The sequence below is a fragment of the Gopherus evgoodei genome, chromosome 7, assembly GCF_007399415.2.
Source record: "Gopherus evgoodei ecotype Sinaloan lineage chromosome 7, rGopEvg1_v1.p, whole genome shotgun sequence".
Taxonomy (NCBI): domain Eukaryota; kingdom Metazoa; phylum Chordata; order Testudines; family Testudinidae; genus Gopherus; species Gopherus evgoodei.
The window spans coordinates 55912754-55925654 of NC_044328.1; the positions used below are offsets into that span (position 1 = coordinate 55912754).

At 44.2% G+C, this 12901-nt stretch overlaps 1 protein-coding gene across 3 annotated transcripts in view; it reads right to left on the reverse strand.

The window, feature by feature from the left end:
* The window catches only part of CDHR1 (cadherin related family member 1), a 62796-nt gene that overhangs the window by 22133 nt on the left and 27762 nt on the right, over positions 1 to 12901 (reverse strand). For all 3 annotated transcript variants that reach the window (XM_030571180.1, XM_030571181.1, XM_030571179.1), the window contains 3 exons: positions 11676 to 11879; positions 8464 to 8616; positions 889 to 1053 (listed from right to left, as the gene is read on the reverse strand). In XM_030571180.1, the coding sequence (XP_030427040.1) occupies positions 889 to 1053; positions 8464 to 8616; positions 11676 to 11879 (522 nt within the window). The remainder of the gene's footprint in view (positions 1 to 888; positions 1054 to 8463; positions 8617 to 11675; positions 11880 to 12901) is intronic.

Here is a 12901-nt window from a genome sequence, read left to right on the forward strand (position 1 = left end):
ACTCTAGTAGTTGCGTTAAACAGATGTATAACATTCCTTTTAGGCTGGAAATGTTTCTTCAGTGCTCACAGGGTCTCTGACCTTTTGCTTTTCTTCCTCTGGCAGTGTGAGATATTGGTAAATGTATAAACAAATTCTTCCCATTTCTGAACACACGAAAGCAGTTCTTACATTGGGGTCATTCTTTTCCAAATCTGGTGCTTTTTTATAGTCTTGCTCATGAACATCATAATTATGCATGTAGCAATCATGTCACCTTGACAATCTATGGAAGATGGGACTAGAAATTCACTAGCAGCCATTTTCCTTTCTTTTTGTTCAACCTCAATCAAATCCAAGTCTTTCTTACAACAATGCCAGCCTCGCTCAGCTACCACTGAATCTTTCAGCTGGAGTGTAGGACATTTTTGTGGCTTAAAAAACCACATAAAGTAAAATAAAAATGGCATTTCAGACACATTGTCTGAAAAGGCTTTGCTGAAACAACAGCTACCTTGCTGAGCATTGCGTGCTAACATAACAATATCAGACACTGAGTAGCTCTACACATGAGAGCTTAATATACCTGCTACTCTAGGTATGGTGATAGCTGTGAGTCCACATGGCCTTGATTCCAAATGCACTTAATTATGAGACTGCAAGAGCAGGTTTTGTTTTACTCATTGATTTAAAGATGTTTCAGCAGGTGAACAGCCAACAAACACAGGAATGACTCCAACCCATGTTGAGGTCAATGACAAAACTCCCATTGAATTCAGCATGGGAGTAGAATAGAGCTTATAAAGAATAAGAAGTTATTAGGAGGACAGAGCCACTGACATGCTTTGGCAGTTTCCATAGACAGATAGTTAGATCAGATACATCTCTGGAAGACTGAATAAAGCTTACCGTTACAGCCACTACATTGGACCCCCCTGGGGAATTCTCTGGAATCCTGGCAATATAATAGTCAGATGAGAACTTTGGGACGTTGTCATTGGTGTCCAAGAGACGTATCACTATATCCGCCGTTGAGCTAAATTTCTCAGGAGTGTTCACCTCTATGGCAAGAAGCTAAGAAGATAAAATAGTGAATTCTACTATTATTATTGCAAGTGTTTGGAAGGCATCTATCACTGTGCCTAGGTGCATTTTATCCCAGTTAGAATGGAAACCAACACCACAGGAAGGAAAGCATGCTTTGTGTAACTGGGCAAATCATGCAAAAATCAAACTCATTTCTTAAATTGATAAACATTTTAAAATAAACTTCAGCTATGTCCGTGCCCACTTTGTGTTTGCTTTCCTTGAAAGTTTGAGCAATCCAACTGAATTTTTGTGGGAAGGGAATTCCAAGAATGTGCAGAAACCAAATTTTAAATCTGTATGTGTCATTATTTACAGTAGAAATGCTTTCCTGACTGACTAATCAGTTTCCAGCATAGCTCAGAGAGTGCATATTGAAAATCAAATATCTGCAGAGAACTGTTCCAGATTTTAAAAAATGTCTCAAATACACTGAATTAGCTTGAATAATGAATAAAATGACAGAAGCACAATCTGCTGGTGAACATTTTGCAGACACAGAGGCTAAAGTCACCTTCTGTGAATAGCTGCAGAACACTGGAGTGATGCATATAATGTGCATCACTCCAGTGTTCTGCAGCTATTCACAGAAGGTGACTTAACTTCATTGGATGGACTTAGGATGGGAGACAGCAGCTACTAGATAAAATATCAAGGCCTGCAGAACCCGGTGTCATTGAAAAGCCTAGAACAAGAAATGCATTTTCATCTCACCATAAATACAGCCAGGCTGGGAGTCATGTATTTAAAGTAGGATCAAATTCCAGAGGTTCCACTAATAAGAACTCCTAGCCCAAATTCCCTTGAGCTTCAACCTGTTTGAATCATACCTTCTGCGTGTAGATGTCCTGGTGAAGCTTAGGGGAAAAGACAGCCTTTGTGACTACCGGGCCTGAGCAATTAGGACTTTATTAGATAGTGACCAGCACCTTGACTTTCATGTTGAAATGAACTACTGCACCAGCTAGACAGCTAGACAGAGCACTAGTCAGCGTGATGTGTTATCATTCTGCCCCTCTGAAAAGGCAAGCAGCTGCATGCTGCACCTGATCGAGCTGCTAAGTGGCTTTCTAGATTAGCCCACTGTAAGGCCTGTTCCACACTACGCAGTTAAATTGATTTTAACAGCGTTAAATCGATTTAACGCTGTACCCGTCCACACTACAATGCACTTTAAATCGATTTAACGGGCTCTTAAAATCGATTTCTGTACTCCTCCCCAACGAGAGGAGTAACGCTACAATCGATATTAGCATATCGATTTAGGGTTAGTGTGGCCACAAATTGAAGTTATTGGCCTCCGGGCGGTATCCCACAGTGCACCAGTGGCTGCTCTGGACAGGTACCTGAACTCTAATGCACTGGCCAGGTATACAGGAAAAGCCCTGCGAACTTTTGAATTGCATTTCCTGTTTGGCCAGCGTGGAGCTCTCATCAGCACAGGTGACCATTTTGAGCTCATCAGCACAGGTAACAATGCAGTCTCCTGAGAATAGAAAAAGAGCTCCAGCATGGACCGCACGAGAGGTACTGGATCTTATTGCTATATGGGGAGAGGATTCAGTGCTAACAGAACTGCGTTCCAAAAGACGAAATGAAAAAACTTTTGAAAAAATTTCCAATACCATGAGGGAGAGAGGCCACACCAGGGACTCAGGGCAGTGCACAGTGAAAGTGAAGGAGCTCAGACAAGCCTACCAGAAAGCCAAAGCAGCAAACGGTAGATCCGGATCAGGGCCAAAAACATGCCGCTTCTACGCTGAGCTGCATGCAATTTTAGGGGGCTGCGCCACCACTACCCCCCCCTTGTCCGTGGATTCCGAGGTGGGGGTTATAATCTCAACCATGGATGAGTATTCAGCGGAGGGGGAAGATGACGAGGAGGAAGAGGAGGATGAGCTTGCTGCGAGAACACAGCACTCCATTCTCCCCAGCAGCCAGGAGCTTTTTGTGACCCAGACGGAATTACCGTCCCTGCCCTCCCAAGCCACTAGCCCAGACAGTGAAGCCATGGAAGCGACCTCTGGTGAGTGTACTTTTGTAAATATAAAACATAGTTTAAAAGCAAGCGTTTTTTAATGAGTAATTTGCCATGAGGGCTTGGCATGCATTAGCAGGCATTAAAGTTACTGGAACAGTTTGTTAACATGTCTGGGGATGGAGCAGAAATCCTCCAGGGACATCTCCATGAAGTGCTCCTGGAGGTACTCCAAAAGCCTTTGCAGAAGGTTTCTGGGCAAGGCAGCCTTGTTCCGTCCACCATGGTAGGACACTTTACCACGCCATGCATGTAGCAAGTAATCTGGTATCATTGCATGATAAAGCCTAGCTGCGTATGGTCCCGGTGATTGCAGGCATTCAAGAAACATCCGTTCTTTATCTCGCTCTGTTATCCTCAGCAGAGTGATATCATTCATGGTAACCTGGTTGAAATTAAGGAATTTTATTAAGGGGACAGAGCTGGCCATTCCTACTGGGCTGCTTGCCTGTTGCTTAAAAGAAATCCTTCCTTGCAGGTAGCCAAGCGGGGGAAGGGGAGAGGGGGTTAATGGCGCTGAGCTTTTTAGCATTTGGCCAGCAGGAATCTTCCCAACTACCAGCCACGTGGTGGGGGGGGGGTGGGAGGAAAAAGGGGGGGTGATTAGCAGTGATCTGCCATTATACCAGCCATGTGGTGGGGGGAGGGGTAAAGCAATTCCAGTGTTAAGGTTAGGGTTTGGCGTCGGCTGCTCCTTGTAAAAGCAGCAGCACAGGGAGAAGCTGTATGCCTTACCATGACCGCATGCAAGCTGAATTGTGATACCCTGACCTGCGTCTGTGTTGATCTGTTACACCACAGCCGCAGGCACTCAATACTAAAAGAATCCAAATGTGACCTTGTAGTGAAATCACATGTGCTATGTAAGGTGAATAGTGTTGTTCACTGTGAAAGAGTATAAGCATTGTTCTGTGAAATGTATCTTTTATAATCCTTCTATCACTATTTTCCCCCACTCATGCAGCTGCAAATTTTTCAAGCCTCCCTACTCCATCCCGAAGGCTAGCTCAGATAAGGAGGAGGAAGAAGAGGACACGAGATGAAATGTTCACAGAAATCATGGCAGTAACCCGCAATGAAAGAGCTCATCTGGGGGAGTGGAAGGACGTGGTAGCAAAGTACAGGAAAGATGCCAGTGAACGTGAGGACAGGAGGGACCAACGTGAGGATAGGAGGAACGAACGTGAGGATAGGAGAGACGCTCGAGATGAGAGGTGGCGGCAGGAAGATCAGCGGTGGCGGGATGCAACGCTGGAGCTGCTGCATTATCAAACTGACATCCTCCGATGTCTGGTGGATCTTCAGGAAGAGCAGCAGGGTCACAGAGTGCCGCTCCAGCCCATGTTTAACCACCCTCAATACTCACCATGTTCCATATCTTCCACACCCAGACGTGTAAGAATGCGTGGGGGAAGGCTTTCTGCACCCGCCCACTCCACCCCCGTGGACAGTCCAACCAAAAGGCTGTCATTACATTGAAATGTCCTTAATGGCCTTTTTCTTCCCTCCTATCCTCCTCTCAAACCACACCCGGGATACCTTGTTAATTCTCTGCCTCTTTTTATAATTACATGCTTCTTAAATGATAGTAACTATTTCCATAAGCAAGCTGTAATCGAAGGGGGAGTGTGGGTTGCTTACAGGGAATGACTTTTAATAAAGAATACATGCTTTTTAAACGATAGTAACTTCATTTCCAGAAGCAAGCTGTAATCAAAGGGGGAGGGTGGGTTGCTTACAGGAGGAGTCAATAAAGGGGGGGAGGTTCATGAAGGGGAAACAAACACAACAGTCACACTGTACCCCTGGCCTGTGATGAAACTCGTTTTCAAGGCTTCTCTGATGCCCCCCGCTTCCTGGTGAGCTCTTCTAATCACCCTGGTGTCTGGCTGCGCGTAATCAGCGGCCAGGTGATTTGCCTCAGCCTCCCACCCCGCTGTAAAGGTTTCCCCCTTACTTTCACAGAGATTGTGGCGCACACAGCAAGCAGCAATAACAAAGGGGACATTGGTTTGGCTGAGGTCTGAGCGAGTAACGTTCTCCAGCGGCTTTTTAATGGCCAAATGCACATTCTACCACCATTCTGCACTTGCTCAGCCTGCAGTTGAACAGCTCCTGACCACTGTCCAGGCTGCCTGTATATGGCTTCATGAGCCATGGCATAAAGGGGTAGGCTGGGTCCCCCAGGATAACTACAGGCATTTCAACATCCCCAACTGTTATTTTCTGGTCCAGGAAGTAAGTACCTTGCTGCAGCCGTTTAAACAGAGCAGTGCTTCTGAAGACACGAGCGTCATGAACCCTTCCTGGCCATCCCACGTGGATGTTGGTGAAATGTCCCTTGTGATCCACCAGTGCTTGCAGCACCATTGAAAAGTAACCCTTGCGGTTTATGTACTGGGTGGCCTGGTGCTCCGGTGCCAAGATAGGGATTTGGGTTCCATCTATCGCCCCCCCACAGTTAGGGAATCCCATTGCAGCAAAGCCATCCACTATGACCTGCACGTTTCCCAGAGTCACAACCTTTCGTAGCAGCAGCTTAATGATTGCTTTGGCTACTTGCAACACAGCAGCCCCCACCGTAGATTTTCCCACTCCAAATTGATTCCCGACTGACCGGTAGCTGTCTGGCGTTGCAAGCTTCCAGAGGGGTATTGCCACTTGCTTCTCCACTGTGAGGGCTGCTCTCATCCTGGTATTATGGTGTTTCAGGGCAGGGGAAAGCAAGTCACAAAGTTCAAAGAAAGTGCTCTTACGCATGCGAAAGTTCCGCAGCCACTGCGAATCGTCCCACACCTGCAAAACTATGTGGTCCCACCAGTCTGTGCTTGTTTCCCGGGCTCAAAATCGGCGTTCAATGGGTAGAACCTCCCCCATTATCTTCAGGAGCTCCAAAGAGCGAGGGCCTGCGGTTAGGGAGAAATCAGTGTCCATGTCCTCATCACTCTCGTCGCGGCGCTGCCATAGCTGCCTCCTCCTCTCCTGCGTTTGCAGTTCATGGTTCACCATAGACAGAAGAGAATGCGTGAGGTGTTTACAACGTCCACGATCGCGCTACTGAGCTGAGCAGGGTCCATGCTTGCTGTGCTATGGCGTTTGCTCAGTTCACCCAGTAAAAAAAGGCGTGAAATGGCTGTCTGCTGCTTTCAGGAAGGGGGGGTGAGGCTGTACCCAGAACCACCCGCGACAATGATTTTTGCCCCATCAGGTACTGGGGTAGTAACCCAGAATTCCAAGGGTCAGAGAAGACTGCGGGAACTATGGGATAGCTACGGGATAGCTACCCACAGTGCAACGCTCCGGACCTAGCCTAGGTGGACGCACACCTAGTAGCCTAGGACCATGGACGCACACCGCCGAATTAATGTGCCTAGTGTGGACGCATAAAATCGACTTTATAATATCTGTTTTATAAAACCGGTTTAAGTTAATTCGAAATTATGCTGTAGGGTAGACGTACCCTCAAAAACAGTCCAGTTTGGAAGTGTCAAATGCCTGAGTTACAATGGGCTCCAGGCCTAGAGGAGTGGGCTCATTTGTACAGTCTTTTGAAAAAAAAAAAAAAAGATGTTTCTGGCCACTGTGCTGCTAACTGGGTATCCAGGAGAACTGGAGAATCTAGCAAATGCCCCAAAGGGTGAATCACTGTGAGAACTGGAGGGAAGAAGCTCTCCACTGAGCCATTGTCTTTATCAATTCCTCAGAATGTGTTCTGGTCAAACAGTTGTAGATCACTCCCAGGGTATTGTGCTTTCCACCCACATCCTGGAGAATGGACCTGGCATGCTGCTGTATACACTAAGGGCAGACTAATGTGTCATTGATTTCTATGATATGCTAATAGGCACAGAAACTAGCAGGGAAGGAGTTAATCACTGATTAGGGAAGGTATGACAGTTTTGATGAACTGTTGGGGATAGCAGCAAAGAATCCTGTGGCACCTTATAGACTAACAGATGATTTGGAGTATGAGCTTTCGTGGGTCAATACCCACTTCCTCAGATGCATGACGAAGTGGGTATTCACTTCTTTGCTGCTTTTACAGATCCAGACTAACACGGCTACCCCTCTGATACTTGTTGGGGATAAGCATTAGAACAGAAACCAGCCTAAATCTTGTCTAAAATGTTAACTGAAAGAACTCACTCTGGTAGTGGGGGTAGCAAGTGGCTTGAACTTGTTAAGTCTATAAGATAGCTAGTGAGTTATTTGAAAAAAATTGCCACATTTCAAACCTGGATATCCGATTTTCTCGCCACCTTCCTTTCCCAACAGGGAATTTAGAAACAGGCTTTGCATTTTCAGCAAAATCTGTGCAGTTCATTTTAAAACTCTTGTGCAAATCATTTTATCCAAATAAAGTGAGAGATCTTATAGGGAATAAAAAAAATCCTGTTCACTTGTAATTACTGCTTTTGGTGTTCATTGCAATAGCATTCACCTGAATTCTTTCAATATTCATGAGCTTGTTGGTTCAATATAGAATTCAAGGTATTCATGAGCTGTGTAATTTCTTTAGTGGTCTTTTAGTAACTTACCTTGAATAAATCTGCACTACTTATAACTGATTTGGGCAATGCTTTATAATTGGTCATGAAGCTTCCATCTGAGTACAATAATAATATGCTGTATTTCTAGAGCACCTTGAATCTAAGGAGCACCAGATGCTTTACAAACATGACAAATGGTGGAACTGAGACAGCAGTGAAGTGACTTGCTGAGGTCACATGGCAAATCCTGGGCAAAGAACCCAGGCAATCTGACTCCCACACTACTCCCTCCAATCATTACAGAAACTGCCTCTTTGTATACAAAAGATGCAGAGCCCATTAGTACCGACTATAACTTGGATAAAATATTTTACGAGTAACAAGGCACTGAAGGCAAGGAGCTACAATAGAAAACTAATTACCCATCAACTGGGGTCTTCCACCAGTTCCAGCAATAACATACTGTAAAGCAAGACCATGTGCCTAAGACTGAGTAGGTGAAATCCTGGATTCACTAAAATCTGTGGGGCCAGGACTGCATCTAATGAGTTTATTGGCATAAGTGAAATAGTCACCCTGATGTGCATAGTCTACAGTGCTTCAGAAACATCACAAAATGAAATTTCTATATAAATGTAACAGCTAGAACTCCTTGCATTCACTGGGCCAAAGACAGCCCATGGTCTTCAGTTACACTCATTAAACACAACAGCAGTCAATGACCTGAGGGAAGAATTTGGCTTGGTGAGCTTCATTTACAGGGCTATAACAGCATTAGCATTCAGTTAGACAGCCTCAGTTGAAACCAGAAGTCAAAAACCCTCATGTATACGAACCTTTTAAATGGAGCAGGCAAGGAACATACTATACCTTAAAGGTTAACAACTGGAACTTCTCATAATCTATTGCAGCAGAATTCTCCACTATTATGGTAACCTGAGCCTCATTCAGGACGGTTTGGGGAACAACTCGGAAAATGCCACCGGGTCCAACTAGCCGGAGGTTGAATTTAGCATTGGCCCCCTGGGAACAAAGCATAGGTATGAAAGTAAAAGCAGTACAAAGTGATGTTGCTTTGCTTTCAGCAGCAAGGCTGCATTTACTGTTGCATGGCATAGGCTCCATTTTTATTCAGTACATGTATAATTAGAATGTGTGTCTGACTGCTTAGAACCTTCTGTTCTCCATCTCCTGGGTAAAAGAGTGCTAAGAAGCTTACTAAAGTAATCGCTGCAGCTCTGGTCACAGGGCACATGTGGCTTTTTAAAAAACATAGATTAATTATTCCTCCAATTACAAAGGAAAAACACTGCACTAGGGCTGGCTAGGTGGGTAATTTATGTGAGAAAGAGGCTTTGACTAAGCTTCAAGGCTTGTGTCCCCTAAGTCGGTTGTGTTGCAAGGAACCAGGAGCACATAGATTGGTGAGTCTAGTAAGGTTTATCCCTTCCATCTTCCTCACCAGGATTTTATAACAACCACGGAAGCAAGGGTCTCCAGAGAATCCATCCTGTGCTATGCAGTGTGATTGATGCATTGCTGGACAGGACTTAGTGAGCTTAGTCAGTGCTGTAGGTATGTGTATATAGAGCAATGAAGCTTTTTATGTGCTGCACTGCTTTGTCTCATTGTTTCTGGTTTAGGAAGCTCCCTCTAACCTGCAGAGAACAGATGACTGGAGGCAAAGGATGACCCAGTGGTGGAACAGTGGAAAACAAGTGAAATCACTGAACAATAACCATACATAAAAGGCATCAACCTAGGGCATTCTGCCATGCACTGTGATAAAGGATCAAGCTATTGTACACCAGAACAATTCTGTCAAGTTTTATCTGAACATGGCAGGGGAATGGCAAAAGAAGGAAGGTTCATATAGATAGCCATTTTAGCCATTAATCTGGCAGATATTTATGCATTCCTATAAAGGATGGGGCAAGATGAGCTGAATGTGATTTATTAACTAATAGCAGGTACCAATCTCTCAACAGCTGTGATTCCCAACTGTCGCCACCAGCCACAATCACTGATTGGCTGATGCTGATGTCCCTCCAGGATGCAGTACTTCTAGTAGTGGTGATGTAGAAACAGGACAGCCCCCACTTGCTGATGTCCACATGGGTGGACTAAGGCTGGGCAGTCACTGCTTCAGTACTTGCCCATCTCAAAGGGAAAAAAGCCAGTGTCAATCCCCAAAGCAAATCTGAATATTTTCAGGTTCAAGCTCAGCGGCTTGTGTTGCACTGGAATCCAAACTCCCACAATTAAAGGAAAGCCCATTGGCTCCTTATTACCTGCAGTGGAGAGTGGAGTGACACATACAAATACCAGCTGGATGTGACTGATGTGCATGGAATGAGTGGAATGCTATCTTCCCAGCCAGGCAAAGATCCCCTATGCATAGGACTCCAGATGGGCTTCCACTCCATACTCCTCAGGCTTTGCAGAAATTAGAGGCTGTACCTCCAGCTCCATCCCATGCCACCCCTAAGCAAAGTGAGCCAAGGACTTGGTATGTAAAGTAAGAAACATTGTTTATTTTACATTTTGCCTTGAATGAGTGTGTGTGCAGAAGGGGAATAATTTGCCTTTAGGCCTTTAAAAGAAAAAAAACATTGTGTGACACTGTGCAGCACTAAACATGTTCAGAAATGTATTTGATATAGGTACAAATGCTTTCTGTAAATTTTATAGTCTGGTTGTAACCTATGTGACTTTTTTTTTTTTTTTTAAACTCCAAGTAGAGAAAAAGCCAGCATAGCAGTTTTTCAGTTTGCTTCCTTCTGTTGCTGCAGCAGCAGCGACAACGACAGGACTGACTCAGCACTCATACATAAATAGTCGTTTATCTGCTTGCTGCAGAGCAGCAGGGGGAAGCCATTGGGTTTGACTGCAATACAATAGTAACAGCACAATACTGAGTACAGTGACATAAGAGCATTGATGTTAACGGAATACAGTTTTGGGATGTTGTCACTCCCTAAACGTCAGGCTAACTCAAATGGAGGCCCGTGGTACAGTAGCTATCTTAGGGTTTCCTATAGCAACTATTGCCATAGTATCTAAGTGCTTCTTAGGTCAGTTAGAACTACAGGGTAAGGTCCCAAGTGGGCTTCATAGAGTCTTTGTTCTTCTTCCTTCTCTGGCTATAGGATGCTCTTCTTGGGGTATAAGCTTTATCAAACCATGCACTTCAACTCATGTTAAAAGATAAAGACCAGAAGAATGATACGTTACAGGTTTTACTAACAGAAGCAATGAAAGGGACAAGGACTGTATTGTCTCCATAAGGCTGTGGGAGACAGCAATAATAAAGCTACTATTTGTAAAGCATTTTGAAGTTGTAAAATGCTAAGTAGTCCTCCTATTACCTCTAGGAATTATGCAAGAATGTATTATCCTCATTTTACAAATGGAGAAACTAAGTGAGAGAGGTGACAAGTCTGATGCTGAACCCATGTCATTGTAAATCATGCACAACTCCACTGAACTCAATGGAGTTATACTAGTGGTAAAACTAGTTGGAGATTGTAAATAGAGCCTAAAATGTCTAAGGGTTTGCGTACACTTACTGGGGGGATTGACGAGTGGTGATTGATATATTGGTGGTCAATTTAGCAGGTCTAGTGAAGACCCACAATATCGACCGCAGATCGCTCTCCCATTGACTCCTGTAATTCACCAGAATGAGAAGAGTAAGGGGAGTCAATCGGAGTGTGTCTCCCATCGACATAGCATAGTGTGGACCCCGCAGTAAGTAGGTCTAAGCTATGTCAACTTCAGTTATACTACTAACGTAATTCAAATTGCGTAGCTTAGATCGACTTTCCCACATAGTTTAGAGAAGGCCTTAGGTCCGGCAGGAGTCAGTGTCTGAGCTGAGGTTAGAACTCTTGGGGTTCAGGCCAACAGACCGTACCTCTCTTTTAGGCATTCACAGCACTGTTAATGGGCAATTGTATTATAATACTAATAACCTATCCTTCCTCTTCCCCAAAATTTAGGTGCCCAGATATTACAGTGAAGGGTGCTGCAGAAAACCCTTAGAAAGTCAGACTAGATAGATACTCTCCACAAAAACTCACCTGATCTGAATCGTTGACAGTAATTTTCAGGCCCCTCAGGATTTCACCCTCAGGTGGGTGCTCATACATTGTCAATTCAAACCGATTCTGGGGCTCATTTTCTCCATAGAAAGTTGGTGGGTGGTTGTTGAGGTCAACGACCCTTATAGTCACAGTGGCAAAAGCATATGCTGTCACATCACCATCTAGACTTATTTCTGATGCCTGTGATAGGTAAAAGAAACAAACTATAGTGCTTTCTTTGTGGAGAACTATCAGTTCATTTAAAATGTTTCTTCTCTCATGCCTTCAGAGGGCCTTAATCTGTGTGAACAAATCACATTCATATTAAGGGTAATTTTGTATATGAGTTGAGTATACCTGATGCCTTTACATTTGTCTATATCTTTAAATTCATGTTAGAAACCTTGGTCTGAAGCTTAGGGGTGGAATCTTAGTTCTACTGAAGTCAAACTGCACTGACTTTCAGTGAGGTCAGGATTTCATTCTAGAGAGCTACAAATTTGCAGAAAATCGTATTTGTGCTCAGCCATCCAAAAGCTTAACTAAACCAATGGTCCTGCATTGGCCATGAGGCCAAGTCTTCAGAAAAGAGCTCCACAATCCACCTCTGTCCTAGAATGAAAACTGCTCTCTAGGGACGAATTATCCAATTGACATAAAATAAGAGATGATCTGAACTTTTGCCCAGAATGAAGGTGCAAGGTAAATAGGAACCCAAAACTCTTTGAAGTTCCAAAAAGCTTGGATTTTCCTCCAGGTTATTTTTCAGGTACCCATGCTCTTCTTGGTTCTGGCAGAGAGTATGAGTGCTGAAGAACTGTGCTTTTGGAGTATTTGGGGGGCATATGGGAAGAAGAAAGTACAAGAAATTTCCTTCTGGAGGGACTGTTTTCAGATTTATAGGCCTGCTTTGCTGACCTCATGGACAGGCAACCAAACTGAACTGAACTGAACCACCAGACTTGTTGAGGTTCACCCAAGCAATACTCTCTCATTAGCTGTGCCTCTGATGTTTCTTCCACTATAGAGAAAACTCTGGCTGCTGCTTTGTGTAAGAAATTGGTTATCAGTAACTGCGGAATCAAACCCTAACTGGTTAAATTAATCCCTGGTGTACACCCATTTCAGTCAAAGGGTGTTCAAACCAACACCAATTATGGCCCAATATTTCAACCTTTGTTCCACTTGCATCAATTGACTTGATGGTACAGCATGATGCAACA